We start from the raw sequence: 18,562 nt of genomic DNA, 5'->3' as shown, positions 1-18,562 counted from the left end.
CCATTGGGGTCTTTGTGACTCCGGGTGGACAGACCCCTCATCCTGGTAGTCCCTTCCCTTCAAGGTCCGGCCTTAGCTCCGCGCTCCCCTCCCCCCTGCGCGGCAGAACACGCCGCTTCGCCCTTGGGAGGGGAGCGGGCTCATCACTCACCTTGTACTTCCCCAGCCTCTGGTTGAGGACACGCAAGGGTGGAGGCCAAATCGTTGATGGCACGACTGTGCCCCGCTCTCATTCCGTCCACACTCCTACACAAGCCCCATCCCTGGCCAGGGCTCTGGCTGTGTCGTGCGGTGGGACCAGGACAAAAGCGTGCAGAGCTATTCTCCAGAGCGAGGGGGCCCAGCGCGGGGCACCCTGGGGTGTCAGCGGATGGCAGGCCGCACTCCTGTCTCCTGGTGGTGGCGGTCACGGGCTCAATCGGCCGGTTAGTTCTCTGTTTCGTGAGTCATCCCTCTGTCTCCTCCACAGCGGGATGCCTGAATGTCACAGCCTGGGGTGCCTCGTTCCTTGGCTAACGACTCCTTTTCCCTTTCCCGAAAATCGGCAGAAGGAGCAGCTGAGCACGAAGGGCCGGCCATTCCGAGGCATGTCCGAGGAGGAGGTGTTCACCGAGGTGGCCAATCTCTTCCGGGGCCAGGAGGACCTGCTGTCCGAGTTTGGACAGTTCCTGCCTGAAGCCAAGCGCTCCCTGGTGAGTACAGAGTGTCCACTGTGACCCGAGGGCCACCTTCTTCTCAGCCGGGACCCTGTTTCTCAGGGCAGCCCTGAAGACCAGGCCAGCCTTACCCGCTCCCCCACCCCCACTCCCACCCCCGCCCGGGACACACTGGCTTCCCCCAGAAGCCACACAGCGTGCAGACACCCATGGGCCCCCCGTTCAGTCTCACGTCCACATCCTGCTGGGGCAGGTCCTGCTGTGGAGACCTGCCTGCAACCGGTGCCCTATAGGCAGGTGCAGGTGGGGGCGGTCCAAGGCAGCGTGGGGAACGGGGGGCACAGAGGGCGAGGAGGGGCTTGGGAGCGGAGGGCAGGCACGCAGACCGCATCCTCGGCCTTTCCCCCCCTGCCGTGGCCTGAGGCCCGCCGGGCTGCCCTTGCCACATCCTTTTCATTTTATTTTCTGTGAATGTAAGGCTTTTTAAAACTTGAAGTGAAATTCACGTAACGTGAAATACACCATTTTGAAGCATTCGGTTCAGTGGCATTTGGTTCACAGTATTATTCAACCAGCACTTCTGTCCAGTTCCAGAGCATTTTCATCACCCCGAAGGAGACCCTGGCCCCTGGGCGCAGGCACTCCCCGCTTCTCCTCGCCCAGCCCCCGGCACCCGCCAGGCTGCTTTCTGTCCCTGTAGATTGACCTATTCTGGACGTTTCGGGTAAAGGAAATCACATGTCACGTGGTCTTTAGTGTCTGGCTTCCACTCAGCGTGATGTCCCCGAGGTTCATCCACGTCATGACATGCGCCCAGCCCTCGTTCCTCGTTATGGCTGAGTCATACTCCTTTGTGTGGACGGACTGCATTTGCTGTATCCCTTCCCCCGTTAGTGGACATCTGGGTTGTTTTCTTTTAGGGGATTGTGAGTGACGCTGCTGTGAACGGGCATGTGCAGGAATTGATTTGAGTCCCCGATTTCAGTTCTTTGGGGTCTATACCAAGGAGTGGAATTGCTGAGTCATACGGAGACTCTATGTTTAACTTTTTAAGGAGCTGCCAAACTGTTCCACAGCAGCTGCACCGTTTTACATTCTTGCCGGCTGAGCACTTCACCTCGTCCCCAGCATTTGGTGGTTTTTGTTTCGTTTTGTTTAAAAATTTTTTTTCTAACATTTATTTATTTTTGAGAGACAGAGCGAAACAGAGCACGGGCTGGGGAGGGGCAGAGAGAGGGAGACACAGAATCCAAAGCAGGCTCCAGGCTCTGGGATGTCAGGCCAGAGCCCGACGCAGAGCTCGATTCAACAGAGCTGAATCTGTTTATTAGCTTTATTTTTTATCTATTTTTAAAAGCTGATTTAGTTTTTGAGAGAGAACATGCAGGTGGGGGAGAGGCAGAGAGAGAGAGGGAGAGAGAGGATCCCCAGCAGGCTCCACACTGTCAGCACAGAGCCTGATGCAGGGCTGGAACCCGTGAATCGTGAGATCGTAACCTGAGGTGAAATCAAGAGTGGGATGTTTAACCGACTGAGCCACGCTGTTTGTTAGCTTTAATAGTTTTGTGTCTTCACTAGGAATTTTTATATACGTGATACCATAATGCCATCTGCTGATACAGTTTTCCTTCTTTTCCAATTTGGGTGCCTTTTATTTCTTTTTCTTGGCCTAATTGTTGTGTTGAATAGAAGTGGTGGGAGCAGGCATCCCTGCCTTGGTGCTGACCTTAGAGGGGAGGCTTTCCGGCTTTCAACGGAGTGTGCTGGGAGCTTTGGGCTGGTCGTAAATGCCTTTTATCAGATTGAAGAAATGCTTTTCTATTCCTAGTTTGTTGACTGTTCCGTTTCCTCTTTTTGTTCCCCGCTTTGGACGTTGAGTTGGGGCGCGAGCACACAAGCGTGCCCACTGCTCCCCCTCCCCCCTGCCCCATCTTAGGGCATCACCACCTCTCCAGGGTCCCGCTTCTAAATGAAGATGTGGTGGGGGGGGGAGGCAGGGCTGGGGGCAGCAGTCTCGAGTCGGGGGCTTGGTGGGATGGGCACAGGAGTCTGGGTTTGGATGCCATCAACATTCTAGGTAGAATCGCGTGGCCTCCCAGTGTCCATGAGTGCCGTCTCTAAGTTGGGATACCACCCAGAAACACTTCCTGACTCAAAGTTCCAGAAGCTCTGTTCCTGTCAAGTCGGGAGCTGTAGCCTGTCCTTCCAACCTTCCTGGAGCCTTGGGCGTGCTCAGGGGCTGGAGGGCCGGGCCGGGCCCACAGTCTGGGCCGAGACACTGGCTCGGCCTCCACAGGGGGGCCTTGAGCCAGCCGCGTCACCTCCTGCGCCTCGTTTCCTTGTGTCTCACGTGGGGATGATGGCCTTCCTGCTCAGATGCAGATTGGCAAGCTATCAAGTGCTTTGCGCTCAGCCTGGGACACACGCAGTACCCCAGAAAGAGCAGCTCTCGTTGTTCAGGGAAGGCGGGCGTAGGACCCAGACGGATTATCCCCCACCCTCTCCCAGCGCCAGCGTCCCCCCAGAGTGTCCGCCCAGGCGCAGGGCCTCCCTCTGCCCCGCCAGGACCGGCCTGCCACCCGGCCTGTGGGAGGCCCCTGGGGAGTACCCGGGGAGGGCTGAGCAGAGCCCCCTGGGGACAGGGAGCTCCCCTCTCCCAGAGGCTCTCAGCTGAGCCCACCTGCTCGTGTCCCCACCCTTGTGTGCGCTCTCGGCCCTGCGTGTCTCTCTGAAGTGCCACAGCCCATGGCCCTCCTCGGGCGGGCCCCCTTTTCCCACACAAGGCCCCCTGCGGTGCTGCGCGCGCCCTTGTGTTGGTGCGCCTGGGGTGCAGCTGTGCGCACTTGGGCCCCAGTAGCTGGGGCTGAGTGCTGCCGCCCGCCGGCTGGCCCCGACCCACCCCCTCCTGTGGCACACTCGGTGGGCTGTCGGACTGTCGTGCTTTCGGATCGGGATCTCGTACCTGGGCTCCGGCCTGTGTGGTGGCAGCTCTCATCCCGGGCCCTGCCCTCTCTGGGGGCAGCGCGGAGGACAGGGGCAGCCCATCCTCAGGGCAGAGGCGCCTGGCCGAGTCCCAGGCCCGCTTTCACGGTCCTGGCAGAGATCAGGGGGCCAGGGATGTCCCCTTTCTCAAGAGCGCCCTTCCTGGACAGGAGCTGGAGGTGCAGCACTGGGGGAGGGACCCAAGCAGGTCCTTGGGGCTCCGAGCCCTGCCTCTGCAGGAAGTTGGGAAAGCGGGCGCGGAGCCCCCCTCTGCTAGAGTTGTGGGGGTGGGGTGCACAGCAGACACGTGGTGACTCACAAACAGGCGGTCCGAACTCTGCAGGCCTGCAGCAGGCACAGCCTTACTTTCCCCTTGAGGTTTCAGTCTTGGTCCTGGGTCCTCAGTGCTGCGTGGGGCCGGCCTAGCCTTGTTCTCCGATTGCCATGGCCGCGCGCCCCCTGCTGGGCACCGCTGAGCATTTGTGAAGCTGGACGCTGACAAAGCCCGCCCTGGAAGAGTCAGCGTCTCCCTCCCCAAAAGCACCTGCCCACACAGTTTCTTTAAATAGCAGCTGTTATCAATTCAGCAGAGGGTTTTTTTGTGTTTATTGATCAGAGCGTCTTGTACATTTTAACAGATTGAATGAATTTTTTTTAAACTATTAAAAGCACCCACATACAATCTGTTGTATAATTTGATCTTTTATTCACCATCCTTTATGTTAGTTTTTGAATTTCCATTAAGACTGCAGCAAAAAGAAACCAAAGGTGAAATCCGATACTGTGCTAATTAAACGTGACCACTTGGCCTAAGAGGGGTCAACAAACTTCTTTTTTTTAATGTTTGTTTATTTTGAGAGAGAGAAAGCAGGAGCAGAGGAGGGGCAGAGAGAGAGAGAGGGAGAGAGAAAAACTCCCAAGCAGGCTCCGTGCTGTCAGCACAGAGCCCAACGTGGGGCTCGATCCCACAAACCCTGAGATCGTGACCTGAGAGTCCGGTGCTTAACCCACTGAGCCACCCAGGTGCCCCAACAAACGTTTTATGAAGAGCCAGATAGTAAGTGTCTTAGGCTTTGCAGGCCAGTGGGTCTCTGTCGCAAAGACTCGGCTCTGTCATTATGGCCGGAAAGCAGCTTTGGATGCTCTGTAAACCAGTGGGCGTGGCTACGTGCCAGTAAAACTTTGTTTGCAAAAACAGGCCCAGCATGGGTAATATGTCAGCCCCTGGCCAAAGTGTCTTTGGGGGTCCGTCGGGCTCACACGTTCGTGATTGGGCACACATAACTAAAAAGTAAGAACTGTCTGAAGTATTAGAGAAACTCGGTAATACTGAGCTTGTCTTCGGGCTGGGGAAGCCTGGCTGGGCGAGCGGTGGGTTTCCCTACCAGGACCCTGGTCCCGCTCGGCACATCACGGCGTCACCCGGCCGCCTCCTTTAGGAATCGGTGCCTGCACCCGTTCTGACATCTACAACAAGAAATAGCGGTTGAAGATGGTTCTTTCGAGTAGCTTTGAATCTCTAGAAAACTGTTCTCCAGAGAAGTGTAATCAATCCCCTAAGGGCCAAGTTTTGCCTATAATTAAATGATGGGTCTTTAATACGATCGGTATAATTATTATGGTAAAAATCACACATGTTCATGAGAAAACCAAGCGTTCATGGGAACATCAGTAAACTTCCCCTTCCCTGTCTCAGTTTCTAAGTCATTCTCTTCAAAGTTACGTACTCACAAATGTCTTACGTTATCTTTCTAGAAGTTTCCTACACGTGCAAACGAATGTTTATTCTTCGATAAAAACTAAACATCCGCTTGTTTATTCTGCCCCTACATTTTTTTTTTTCTTGTTCATGTAAGAATGTATCAGGTATACCTGTCCCCAGCAGGGACACAGAGGACACGGACACAGAGTTCACTGGTATCTGATAGTTCCTGGCTATTTTGTTTGGCTACATCACACCTTGCTCACCCAGCCCACACTTCAGGCCAAGAGTACTCCTCCCTTCAGGTCGTGTCTCCACGTCCCAGGTTCGATGGTGGGGCGGGACCTGGGACGTGGCGGGGTGACTGCGGGGTGCCTCTCTGGCCCAGCGCGCATCTTGCAGAAAACCTTGCGGCCTGTCTGCCTCCCCAGCGTCTGCTCCGCTCTCCGCCACGTGCACATAGATGCGGATCCTGAACCGTTCTTCCGGAACTGTTTTTTGTAAATACGGCCGACACCCTGCAGACACCCCACTTGTGAGGAGCATCCCTGCCTGTGAAGTGTAGAACCTGGGAGGACCAGTGACAAGCCCCTCGCTGCGTGCTGACTCTCCTCAAGACGTGTTTTCTCACTCGTAGAGAAGAATACAGACTCGGCTGGAAGCCCCCGCCCCCTGCCCCCCTCCCCCGCCCCCCTCCCCCGCAGGTGCCCTGGTAGCCGCTAGCTGCTTCCTCTTACCGCCAAGGCTGGTGCGTGCCAGTGTCCCCGCCTGAAATGCTCTTCCTTTCTATGGGGCACTCAGACATGCAGTCACATCCCCGTTGTCAGTGGTCTGTTGGGTGCGCCCAACTCTGTTGTCTCCCTGCTGTGCCCTCCTGCACCTGTCAGGACCCTCATCCATCCTGGCCTTTCCTGCACCTTCACCATGTTAAGATTACGATGATTTGGGTGCACGGTCTCCCCCCTAGTAAACGTGAGCATCTCGAGGCTGGAGTCGTCTTGGCTGCAGACGGGGCCCCTGGCCCGTGGCAGTCGGCATTCACTGGGGCCGTGGGCCGAGCCAAAAGTGGTTCCACGCACTCAGACCCGCCAAGAGCCAGTCCCGAAGGACCCAGCACTAATCGCCTCCTGTGTTTGTGTTTTTAGTTCACGGGAAATGGACCATGCGAAATGAACAACGTCCAGAAGAGTGAGCATGAGAAGAATCTGGAACACAGCAAAAAGCGCTCTCGGCCCTCGCTCCTCCGTCCGGTGTCTGCACCAGCCAAGGTAACCGTCAGCTGTGCACACAGGTGTCCACACATGTGGGCACCCGACAGCCTGGTCCTCGGGAGTAGATGGCCTCGGGAGCAATATGCAGAGGCTCCGAGCAGCAGACCCTGGGAATGGACCCTGGTCTGACTGGAATTCATCAGCTGTGGGACCTTAGGATGTCAGCTCACTCCTAAGGTGGCTGTTTACCTGTTACCCCTGGCTCACAGGATTGGTATGAGGAGTGTTACCTTTTCCAGTGGAAATAGGATGTACTGCTCAATCTGCTCCTTTTCGCCATAATGGCTCTTTCATAGGCAGGGCCACCATGTGCGGTTGTGCAGGTCGGTCACTGCACAAGAAGCCCGCTGAGAGGTGAGAGAGGCTGAGATCCAGCTCCTGTCGCACTCATTACCTGTGATGGCGATTTTCTATTTCCATCACATTTTGTGCATTTACTAGTTGGCTTTCTACTGTAAGGAAGAACTTTTTCTTCATCCCCATTTATCGGGTTACCTATACCAGCATGGACCCTGAGTTATAACCCATGATTTTCATTGTTTATCTTGGCATCTAAACTGTCTCAGATATGGCCAGTGGGGCCCCTTCAAGCTGGCTTCTGTGTCCTCTGGACATATCCCCAGCATTGGGAGATGATTTTGTAGGGTCCGCAACGCCTCAAGAGTGCAGCCAAGTTCTGGTCTAAGTCCAGTTTAGAGACAGAAGTCTTCACAGAGATTTAAAACCCAAGCTTCTTGGGGCATCTGGGTGGCTCAGTCGGTTAAGCGCCCAACTCTTGATTTCGGCTCAGGTCGCGATCTCGCGGTTCGTGGGTTTGAGCCCCGTGTGGGGCTCCGCGTTGACTGTGCAGAGCCTGCTTGGGATTCTCTGTCTGTTCCTTCCCCACATGCGTGCTCTCTCTCAAAATAAATTAAAAACAATTTTTTTTTTTTTTTTTTTTTAAACCCGGGCTGATCCAAGAGATTGGATCATCCTGTCCTCTTCCCGTCCCCTTGCCCCCACCATCACAGCCCACAGGACAAAACAGGCAGGGGAGAGGGTTCTGATACCGTGTCCAGGGGCACGTCTCCCTTGCTGTTCCAATTTTGTGATGCTCCTGCCTGGTATCAAAAGCCCTAAACTGCCGAGATTTAGATCCCAGATTGTGGGCAGGGCGGTTGTGACCGTCACCCTTCGCCAGGCCACGGAGGCTGAGGTGGGTGGTCCTGAGAATTCCTCCACAGGGGTCCGGGGCAGACCTCCCCCGGCACCTCATGACGGTTGCTGTCGGGAGAGCTCAGTGTTGCCGATGTGGCAACTTGGACAAAGATGCACGGAGCCTTCATGGCATATGGGATTTCTCTCCACAGAAGAAAATGAAACTCCGAGGTACCAAAGACCTGTCCATCGCTGCCGTGGGCAAGTATGGCACGCTGCAGGAGTTCTCCTTCTTTGACAAGGTGAGCCGTCGAGGCCGGCCTCCCCCAGCTCGGACGTGCAGGATGGGAGCCCCGGGGAAGGGAGCTGGGAGGGTGGGGAGCTGCTGGGGCCGGCCCTGGAGAAGGGGCCGGCACCCAGCTTCCACAGCAGAGGGGGCGTGGGCAGGAGGCAGCAGGGCTCGGAGCCCCAGCAGGCTTGAGGATGCACGTCCACCCCTCCTGAGCTGTATGGCTTTCCTAAAGCAAGGATGGTCCCGTGGTTCCCCCATCGGGGTCGGTGGCAGGAGCCAGCGACATGGCCCCGTGCACACACTGTTCACGCCACGTTATCAGTTGCACACAGAGCATTGCCCTGCGGCCCGCGGCCGTCACTCGAGAGCATGCCTGCGTTGGTGACTCTGCGCTCACCGAGCGGTGTCTGAGCCGAGCGAGGGGAGGGGTGAGGGTGGGGCCTGGCCCTCCGGGGCCCCCTGACCCCCTCTCCCCGCAGGTTCGCAGGGTGCTGAAGAGCCAGGAGGTCTACGAGAACTTCCTTCGCTGCATCGCACTCTTCAACCAGGAGCTCGTGTCCGGCTCTGAGCTCCTCCAGCTCGTCAGCCCGTTTCTCGGGTGAGTGACGCTTCCCGGGGCTTCCCACGCGGGTGTGTTTCCGGAAACTCCGTCCACCCTGCCATTGGTCATTGCTTTTGAGAAAGAATGAAGCCTTTTTTTTTTTTTTTTTTTTAATTTGGTTTTCAATCGCAAGGGTCATAGTGGTCGTAGGTGGAGCTGCAGTCGGAGGAAAGAACACAGGTCCTGGGCACTGTTCGCCCGTGGCGACATCTGTGGTCACGTGACAACCAGGATGTTGACTCTCGCCCAGTCCACCCATCTCTTCAGGGTTTCCTATTTCTAGCGTATGTGCGTGCGCGTGTTGATACAGCTCCGTCACCTGGGAAGCGTCGTGTGTCTGCCGCGGTCAAGATGCGGAGTGGCTTCAGACCCACAGGGGTGCTTGTGTTAACCTCTGATACCCTCACCCGTGTCCCTCCTACACGCCACCCCAGTCTCGGCCCCAACCCCCTGGTAACCCCTAACCTACACTCCACCTGTAGACCTTCCACAACAGAAGTGTGTAAATGGAATTATACCGTAGGTAACCTTCGGGTGATTGGGTTTTCATCACCCAGCATAAATCCCCTAGAGATTCACTTGCTACGTGCTTTTAAAAACTACCAGTCAGAAATTTCGAAGAAGGATGAAAGGGCCACCGAGCATCCCGGCTGTCCAGAGAGAAGCCCTGTTAGCGGGTCAGCGGCCTGCTTCCAGCATCCCCCGCTGCTGCAGGTATGGGCCGACCCTTGGGGCTGGGGCAGCCGCTGGAGGGCAGAGATGTTCCAGGAGGTGAGTGCATGTGCCCAGTTTGTGCACAGTGTGCTTTCTTGCCTCCTCACCAGCTCTGTCCCATCGGGCGAGTGTCCCAGCCAGTCTGAGCCTGCTCTCCATTTATAGAGGTCCCGCACAGTCTTGGAGCGCTCCAAGTGGGCTGGACGTGTAAGACCTTCGAAGTCGTGTCTGGAGCATGGCGAGCACACATTATACATGACCCACGGTATCTTACTTAGCGCTAAAGACGTCCCCAGGGACAGGTGCCTCCTGAGCCCTTTACTGTGAATTTAAAAAGTGTTTCTAATTTTTTTTTTTAATTTTTTTTGAGACAGAGATAGAGCATGAGCAAGGGAGGGGCAGAGAGAGAGGGAGACACAGGATCCCAAGCAGGCTCCAGGCTCTGAGCTGTCAGCACAGAGCCCGATGCAGGGCTGGAACTCATGACCAAGAGATCATGACCTGAGCTGAAGTCGGACGCTTAACCAACTGAGCCACCCAGGCTCCCCGAAAAAATGTTTTTAATTTTTAAAAAAGTGTATAAACTTAAAGCACAGATCCAGGAAACCACGTGACGGATGACTCCATGAGTCATGAATCATTTTTAGCCAAAGCCCCTTGTGCCCACCACCCAGGATACAAGTGGGCCTGGGCCGGCCCCCAGGAGCCCCTCCGTGTGCCATCCCATCATGCTCTCTGCCCCTTCAAAAGCATCACTGGGGAGTGAGCACCTCCCTACGCTACGGATGGCACAGGAACCACCAAGCACACGGCTCAGTCTTGCCCCTTTGTCTGGGTTTGGTCTCCTGATTAGTCCTGCGAGTCCCTCCCCCTTTTGTCCTTACTGTTGCGGTGTTGGCGCCCCCACACCTTGGGTGGGTTTTGCCACCTGCACCTTCACAGTCCCATCCCCCACGTCCCTCTGTCTATCCGGAGGCAGTGTCCGAGTTCTTTTTATGGTTCATTCATTTACTTATGTGTTCACTGGGGGTTGCAAAAGAGAAAATCTCAACAGTATTTCCCACCTTTTGGCGACCCAGGGTAGATGCTTGGTTTCTCCCTTTATTGTGGTGTCAGGGTGATGAGTCACAGTCTTGTCTCATCAGGACCAGTTAGGGACCAATTCTTTTTTTTCTTTTTAAGCATCATATGGACTCACGGACACATTAGATGTGTTTCTGTATATTTTAAAGATGGAGAAGCCGAGGCCCAGAATGACTACCTCTCACTTTCCCCAGAGACCAGCTCCTCAGAGAGAGCTTTGCCATGGTGATGTCACTGATGGGTCTGGGGTGGACCAGCCCGGCAGCTGGCCCTTCATTCATCCTCTGCCCTCTGGTTATGAGCGTGGCCGTTGTTTCCCATAAGTAGCATCATACTGTCAGGCTGGGCTGCAGCACCCTTTTTTTTTTTTTTAATTCAGTAGTTCTTGGGCAGTGTCAGCGGTCAGTGTCAGACGTGAGCGTACGTGATCATTTTGAGCGACTGCATAATGTTCCCTTATTTGTATGTAGTGTGGTTTTCTCAGCAGGGTCTGTAACAGACATTGGTCTCCAGTTTCTTTCTGTAATCGGTGCTGAGATCATGGCTCCGTAGGTTGGGATACCCAAAGGTCAAGTTAGGGTCGTCAGGAGGTGCTTCCTTGGTGATTCTGAGAGAGGGTACCCACGTCAGGGTGACCCGTTCGCTTGGGTTAACTTTCCCAGGCTGGTAAAGCTGTGGTAACACTTTGAAAAACGGCCCAGAGCAGGGTGGTGTGGTTACTTACACCACTTCGGCCATACCGTGCCTGGCTTTTTTTTTTTTTTTTTTTTTTTTTTTTTTTTTTAATTTTTTTATTTATTTTTGAGAGAGAGAGAGAGACAGCATGAGTGGGGGAAGGGCAGAGAGAGAGGGAGACACAGAATCCGAAGCAGGCTCCAGGCTCCGAGCCATCAGCCCAGAGCCCGACGCGGGGCTCGAACTCACGGACCGCGAGATCATGACCTGGCTGAAGTCGGACGCTTAACCGACTGCGCCACCCAGGCGCCCCTGTGCCTGGCTTTTTATATGGACTTGGACTGCCTGCTCACTCCCACGGAAATGTGTCTGTGAGCTCAGAATCCAGTGCTCTGAGCCTGGTTCCTGGCCGGGCAGTGGGCGCTGTTGTTGGAAAGACGAAGTGCCGTGACGAGCGTGGGGCCCCTGGAGGCCTGTGTGGGGCGGGGAATGCCGCACGTGGCCTTGGCCTGCCCAGCTGGGCACGTCACCAGCCCCCAGTCCGAAGTGGGACTCTGCTTCCTACCAGCGGATCGAGAGTTTCTTTGTTCGCCAAATGGCCAAACCTACTTCCTGCAGTTGTCGGCAGGATTAAGGGAGAAGAGTGAAGGAACTCAGAATTTGAGGTACTGAGCAAGTGGGCAGCGTTGGGTCGGGGTCCGCTGTTCCCACGTCCGCGTGCTGAGAGCGGTGTGGGGGCAGCAGGCCTCTCTGATTGCTCGCCTTGATGTGAGGCCCGGCTGGGCGAGCGTTCACCTCGACAAGGCCTCTCTTGCGTTGTGAGCCTCGGTGTGGGTTTGCACACCCACAGGCAGCCATGCTCGGGGGCCCAGAGATCTGCCACCCGGTGATGGCACAGCCTTAGGACCGGAGTGGGGTGTGCCGGAGTGACCGTTTCCCCTTCCGAGCGTTCGTAGTTTCTGCTTATGCCGACTGCGGCCTCTGGTGACCTCTGCACTGGTTTTGCGGATGTTTTCCATCCCTGTGTTTCCATTCGCTTGTGTGTTTTCCTTGTGAGCTGAGTTGGCATGGGGTCCTTACAGCTGGGGCACAGTGGATGGCCGTCTCCGGAGAGGAGGGCATGGGTCACGAAGGAAGGAAGCTTCCGGAAGGCAGGTCACCATGCCACCTGTGAAAGTAACTATCCTTTTGGTAGGATTTCATACTCATTTAATCACAGATCCAGGTGACGTTGGGGGCCAGTTGTGTTCAGATCTTCCCATTGCACAGCCATTACGTTACAACTCCTGTGAACTGGTCTGCGGAGGGATCCTTTCCTGGGAGGGATCGCCCTAGGGGAGGCTTCTCCCTCAGGGAGGAAGGCTCTGGAGCAGGGGTTGGCAGACTTTTATCTGTCTGGGGCCAAGGGTGGCACTACGGAACTCTGGCATTGTGCAAAAGCAGCCACAGACCATACTAAGCAATGGACACAACAATGTACCAATAAAACTTTATTTGCAAGGACGGGCACAGACAGCTTGCCAATAGTTCACCGACCCCGGGCCTGATGCCCAACCTCTTCCGGTTAAAGACCATCACTGAGGTGCCTGGGTGGTTCAGTGGGATAAGCATCCGACTCTGGATTTTGGCTCAGGTCACGATCTCATGGTTTGTGAGATTGAGCCCCATGAGGGGCTCCGCACTCAGTGTGGAGATTCTCTCCCTCTCTGCCCCTTCCCCCGTGCACGTGCGGGCGTGCTCTCTCTCTCTCGCTCTCTTTCAAATAAATACAATTTAAAGAACATCACTAACCCCAGCTTCTGCCAGTCTAAGTTGTCTATTCCAGCATGTTTCAAGGCTCTCCTGTTAGTGGCGGGACCTGGCTGGTGACGAAGGGGTGGGAGGGAGATTTACTCACCATTTGAGGGCATTGCACACACCTGGTGCTCGGTTCCGCCTCTCGCCACTCCTCTCTGACCACCTTTAGCAGGTGTCTACATGAAGCCATTCTGAAATCTCCAGGTCCCTCTCAGAAAGCCTCCCCCCCCCACCCCCCCCGCCCTGGAATCCAACTTACTCTTTGTCTTTCTTTCTGAAGGAAATTTCCAGAACTCTTTGCACAGTTCAAGTCCTTCCTGGGGGTAAAGGAGCTGTCATTCGCCCCGCCCATGAGCGACAGATCCGGGGATGGAATCAGCCGGGAAATTGACTACGCGTCTTGCAAACGCATTGGATCCAGCTACCGAGCGCTCCCCAAAACCTACCAGCAGCCCAAGTGCAGTGGGAGGACGGCCATCTGCAAGGAGGTAGTGCCACAGTAACAGCCATCACCCCCATGCTTTACAGAAAAGAACTGAGTGTTGACCCCCTAAATACCGAATGATGGATGGTGCTGGGGTGTGGCCAGACAAAATGCCTGCACTGAGAGGATGGTTTCTTCTCCTGCTGGTGGTTTTGGCACACCGTGGAACAGACGATGCTGGCGTAGGCTTTGGCGTGTTCTTCTGTCGTTTAGACTTAATGTTTCTTTCCTGCCGTCAGCCTGCTCTGTCCCAGGTTCGCTGTGCTTGGTATGTTCCATTTAGCTTGACCATTGAGTACTTTTTCAGGGTTAGTAGACAAGAGTGTTCCTCTGTTTCCATAATTCAAGAGTGCTTGCTGGATTTCAGGATATGTAGCCCAGGAGTCAGTAAACTAAAATCCACAGGCCCATGCCTGTGTTTGTAAATAAAGTTTTGTTGGCACATAGACCTGCCCGTTCATTTACATAGCGCCTGTGACTGCCATTAGCAGGACAGAGGCCGAGTTGAGTAGTCCTGACAGACGGGGTGGCCTGCCAAACCCAAAATGTTTCGTATCTGGCCCTTTACAGAGAACATTTGCCAACCCCTGCAATAATACGATTTGTTTACTTGACCAAAGCCACGTTTTCTCTTAAAATCACTTTCAAATTAGTGTTGCCATTTGTATGATAAAGTGGTTTTCCTGTGAAATCAGGATTCCATTTCTCCATTATCTTTTACCCTGGACGACGTAGTAAACCGTCCTGGCCGCCGAGGCCTGCCGCACTGGGCACACAGCGTTTCCTCTCGGTGCAGGTGCTGAATGACACCTGGGTCTCCTTCCCCTCCTGGTCAGAGGACTCCACTTTCGTCAGTTCCAAGAAGACCCCCTACGAGGAGCAGCTGCACCGCTGTGAGGACGAGCGTTTCGAGGTGTGTGTGCTGGCACCCCGGGGCCCTGGGTCCTGGCCGGGGTCAGGGAGGCGCGGGGTGGCGCCTTCCTCCCCAGCTCCGCTTTAGTCTGTCCTCCTCCCTCTCCAACCTGGGAGGCGTCATGATCCTCCCCACCCTCCTTCCGAGTAGCAGGGATTCCAGCGCTTTCCAGCAGGGGGCAGCACCTGAAGGTGTCCTTTTTCTGCCCCGTCGGCCTTCCCGCCGGTTAGGAAATGTTACCGTTCCTTTAAATTTTAAATACATGCTTATTTGAATTGAATTAATTAACTCTAATTTCTTTCATTGAAATGCTTGTTGAGATCGTTGTGTATTTACGTGCAGCAAGCGATCCGGATACCCTCCTCCCAGTGGTCGCCGCTTATAAAATCTCTGGCACAGCGTCACAGCCAGGAGGTTGACACTGGCACACCCGGAGGCCTCATTCCCGTCCCCACCGTTGAACCTGTATTTGTGTGTGTGCGCACGCGTACGTGGGCACGTGTGTTTAGCTCCGGGTGGGGGTCTCCCCCGTGGAGGTTCCCGTATTCCCGCCACCGCTGAGATACTCCGCTGCTCCCCCTCCGCCGCCATCTGTCGCGCTGCTCTCTATGGCCCTGCCCGCCTCCTTCCCCCACCCTGTGCTTGCCCTCTGGCAACCACTGACCTGTCTTCCAGCTCTGGCACTTTTTCCTAAGGGGAATCACCCAGGGTGTGACCTTTGGGGACTGGCTCCCCGTCAGCACGTGCCCCGGAGAGTCATGCGGGGGGGCTGCGTACGCAGTGAGTCCTTCCTTTTTATTGCCTGTGATGCCCCTGAAGGGGGTCAGCCTGGGAACTGCTTCCCTCTTCTCATGAGTCCACCCGTGTTCTAGCCGCGGGATGTTCACGCGGTGGTAAGAGGCCCACGAGTCCTGTTCCGTGAGCACCTGGCTCTCACCATTGCCGGGGTCGCGCCCCAGCCGCGTGACCCGCTGTGCGTGCTCCGGGCCCCTGGAGCTGCGTCAGCGCTGCCGCTTCCTGGTTTTCGTCATCCTCCCTCAGAGACGTGGAGGTTTATTAGTTCTGTCCAAGCATCGCTTCCGCTGACCCACGCCTGTCCCTGGGGCCCTGCTGCGCTGCCCCCCACACCCTCGACAGCCCACCCCTGCCTTCCTTTCCATAGTTAGATGTCGTCCTGGAGACCAACCTGGCCACGATCCGTGTGTTGGAAAGTGTGCAGAAGAAGCTTTCCCGGATGGCGCCTGAGGACCAGGAGAAGTTCCGGCTGGATGACTGTCTGGGGGGCACGTCGGAGGTGATCCAGCGCCGTGCCATCCACCGTATTTATGGCGACAAGGCTCCAGAGATCATCGAGAGCCTCAAGAAGAACCCTGTCACTGCTGTCCCTGTCGTCCTGAAAAGGTGCCCTCCCGATTCTGGCTGTCCCGCCTGCTACAAGCAGGTTCCCTGGAGCCCATTAGTGCTCTTTGTCCCCGGTGTGATTGGGGGGGGGGGGGAAGGGGGGTCGGGCCCCCCCAGGCTGGCTTACTGTGGTTTCCAGCCTTTTCTTCATTTCCCCGTTCTACTCTTGAGAGAAAAGCACAACTGGGAATAATTGTGTCCTTCTAGAACTTTCCACCATGCACATAATCATCAAAACGAGAAAAGGAGCTATTTTAAAGCACAAATAGGATTGTCCTATGGCAGGGCTTGTCTTTTACATAGTAGTACATTTTGGAAAACTTTCTGACCTGGTGAACAGGTATTAATTAAATGGCTGCCCTTGGCCAGATGCTGTGCTCAGCCCTGGGGTTGCAGAGCTGAGCGAGGCTGACAGAGCCCCTTCTCTTGGGGCTTGAAGTCAAGCAAGAGAGCCCAGTAGTTAACCTAGCAACTACCCAGAGTGTGGTCAGGGCCATGGGCCAGGACAGGGAGGAGGTGCTAGGGCAGCGATATTTCGAAAACCACAAAAGCAGCCACATTGCTTCTACAGAGCCCATGCTCTCCACCTTCCTCTTTTCTTCAGCACAGAACCCACTGCCCAGGCCAGGGGCTGGCTGTCCCGAGTTAGGAACGCACCCGGCTGGATCTGTGGGTGGCTGCCAGGCTGCCTGCGCAGGGGTGACGGGTGGGTGCCCCTGGTTGTCCCCATGCTGAGCTCCTCTGACCCCGCAGGCTGAAGGCCAAGGAGGAGGAGTGGCGGGAGGCCCAGCAGGGCTTCAACAAGATCTGGCGGGAGCAGTACGAGAAGGCATATCTCAAGTCCCTGGACCATCAGGCCGTGAACTTCAAACAGAACGACACCAAGGCCCTCCGCTCCAAGAGCTTGCTCAATGAGATCGAGAGCGTCTACGATGAGGTGAGGCCCTCTGCCCAGGTCTGAGCCAGCAAGTGGTCCTGGCCCTCTGCTCCCGGCCCTCCCGGTCTCAGGCAGGTGGCTGGGTCTCGGTGCCTCTGTTTCCCCAGCGTCACCCTGGCTTTGTAGGGCTGGAATGGATGCTTCTGTGGCACTCGGCCTAGAGCTAGTCGGGGGGGGAGGATTGTAGCGGTTCTGCCGTTGCTGGCAAAGGGCTCTCCCCTCCCCTCCTTCCCTCCCCTCCCCTCCTTCCCTCCCCTCCCCTCCCCTCCTTCCCTCCCCTCCCCTCCCCTCCTTCCTTACCCACTGGGCCTTGCTCGACCTTCCTTCAGGCAAATGATAACAGCGGCTTTCCTTTGCTGCCAGCTGTGTGCCAGGCACAGGTAGACCCTAAGAAGGAACGTTCCATCGAACTTGTACAGACTTTATGATGCAGTACCATTATCTTCCTGGTCTTAGCAGTGAGGAAACTGAGGCATGAGAGGTGGCCACTTGCCAAAGCCAGCCACAGGAGTCCAGGCCCTAGGCCTCCGCCTCTAGCCGCTACCCTGTGCCTTTTTGCCAGCTTTGGTACATTCCAGCTCATGGGGCCTGCACCACAGAACTGAGGCAGGGCTGAGCTCCAGGCTTTGAGGATTTAGGCATCAAAAAACACCGTGCAGGGAGTGAGTGACTTGGCGAGAGCCTGTGATCGAAGCCCCTTCTGTCCTGCCTGCCTCCCCTGGGCCACCCTTGGCCCTGTAGGGCCCACCTGCAGGTCATCTGGTCTCTTTGCTCTGATCCTTGAGTGGGTCCTTAAGGCCTGAGAACACCGCCCCCCCCCCCCCCCCCCCCGCCCCAGCAGGGTCCACGGTTCATCATCAGAATGAGAATTGACGAGGTGACACGTGAGACGAACCTCTGTCACCACAGAGTTCCTTCGCTCTTTCCCTGGGGGCTGAGGGAAAAGGAGCCCAGCGCTCTGTGCGGGACCCGAGGTTGGCCCACCAGCCTGGCAGGCTCCGCATGTCGCAGGCCCTTCGTGTGTAGGGAGGTCGGCCCCTCGCTGCATCGTGGCTTAGTAGAGACCAGTTCTGTATTCCACACGTGGAGCTTGCGCTGAGAAAAGGAGCTAAAAAGATTTTCCAGGGCATCTGGGGCACAGATGCGAGAGGGACTCCAAAAGCAGCAGGAGGAAGGAGGTCACATCAGAGCCGGGAGACGGGCTGAGTTGTCCGCACCACCCGTGTGCCAGCTCCCAGGACTCCCGCCAGCACGGAGGGACACTAAGCTCCCCTTAGTGCCACTGAGGGAGCCTGACCTCTGGTGGACACGTGGGGCGCCCAGCCCAGAAAGCCACGGTCCTGGCCCTACCCGTTTTCTGTTGGTCACTTGCTCTGTGGTGGTTCAGGGAGCCCCTTCAGTGCTACACGCTGGACTGCTCACCCAGAGGTGACGATCCGTGCTCACTTTTTCCTTTTTTTTCATTTTTTAACATCTTTATTTATTTTTGTGTGTGCGCCTGTGGGGGAGGGGCAGAGAGAGAGAGGGAGACACAGAATCCGAAGCAGGTTCCAGGCTCTGAGCTGTCAGCACAGATCCCAGTGTGGGGCTCGAACCCATGAAACAGGCAATCATGACCTGAGCTGGAGTCGGATGCTTAACTGACTGAGCCACTCAAGGCACCCCCAGGCTCACTTTTTCTGAGAGCCTGGGTTCATCAGCCTTGGGGCTGGGGCTGGGTGCTGCCCAGGAGCGCGCGTATTTGGGGGCCGACATCAGCAGGCAGCTCGAGGCAGTCTGGACAAAGTGTGACCGTCTTCAGGTTTGCAGGAAGAAAAGTCGTTAGCTGGATAAAGACTGAGAGAAGGAGTGAGCCCAGGGCTTTGGTTTTCCAGGACAAAAGAGCAGAGGGGCACGTTCAAAGGTCCTGCGCACAGC

At 56.0% G+C, this 18,562-nt stretch overlaps 1 protein-coding gene across 4 annotated transcripts in view; it reads left to right on the top strand.

Moving 5' to 3' along the window:
• The window catches only part of SIN3B (SIN3 transcription regulator family member B), a 37,740-nt gene that overhangs the window by 10,951 nt on the left and 8,227 nt on the right, over window positions 1–18,562 (top strand). For all 4 annotated transcript variants that reach the window (XR_015248476.1, XM_086698717.1, XM_086698716.1 and 1 more), the window contains 8 exons: window positions 549–692; window positions 6,486–6,608; window positions 7,961–8,050; window positions 8,520–8,638; window positions 13,191–13,398; window positions 14,191–14,307; window positions 15,470–15,708; window positions 16,462–16,645. Coding sequence is in view for 3 of the 4 variants with exons in the window: in XM_086698717.1 (XP_086554843.1) it covers window positions 549–692; window positions 6,486–6,608; window positions 7,961–8,050; window positions 8,520–8,638; window positions 13,191–13,398; window positions 14,191–14,307; window positions 15,470–15,708; window positions 16,462–16,645 (1,224 nt within the window). In the remaining variant the exon portion in view is untranslated. The remainder of the gene's footprint in view (window positions 1–548; window positions 693–6,485; window positions 6,609–7,960; window positions 8,051–8,519; window positions 8,639–13,190; window positions 13,399–14,190; window positions 14,308–15,469; window positions 15,709–16,461; window positions 16,646–18,562) is intronic.

This window comes from Puma concolor, chromosome A2 (assembly GCF_028749965.1).
Source record: "Puma concolor isolate L17-30 chromosome A2, mPumCon1.1.hap2, whole genome shotgun sequence".
NCBI classification, from domain to species: Eukaryota; Metazoa; Chordata; class Mammalia; order Carnivora; family Felidae; genus Puma; species Puma concolor.
The sequence above is the reverse complement of the archived record's forward strand: the minus strand, read 5'-3'. Positions and strand labels throughout refer to the sequence as shown.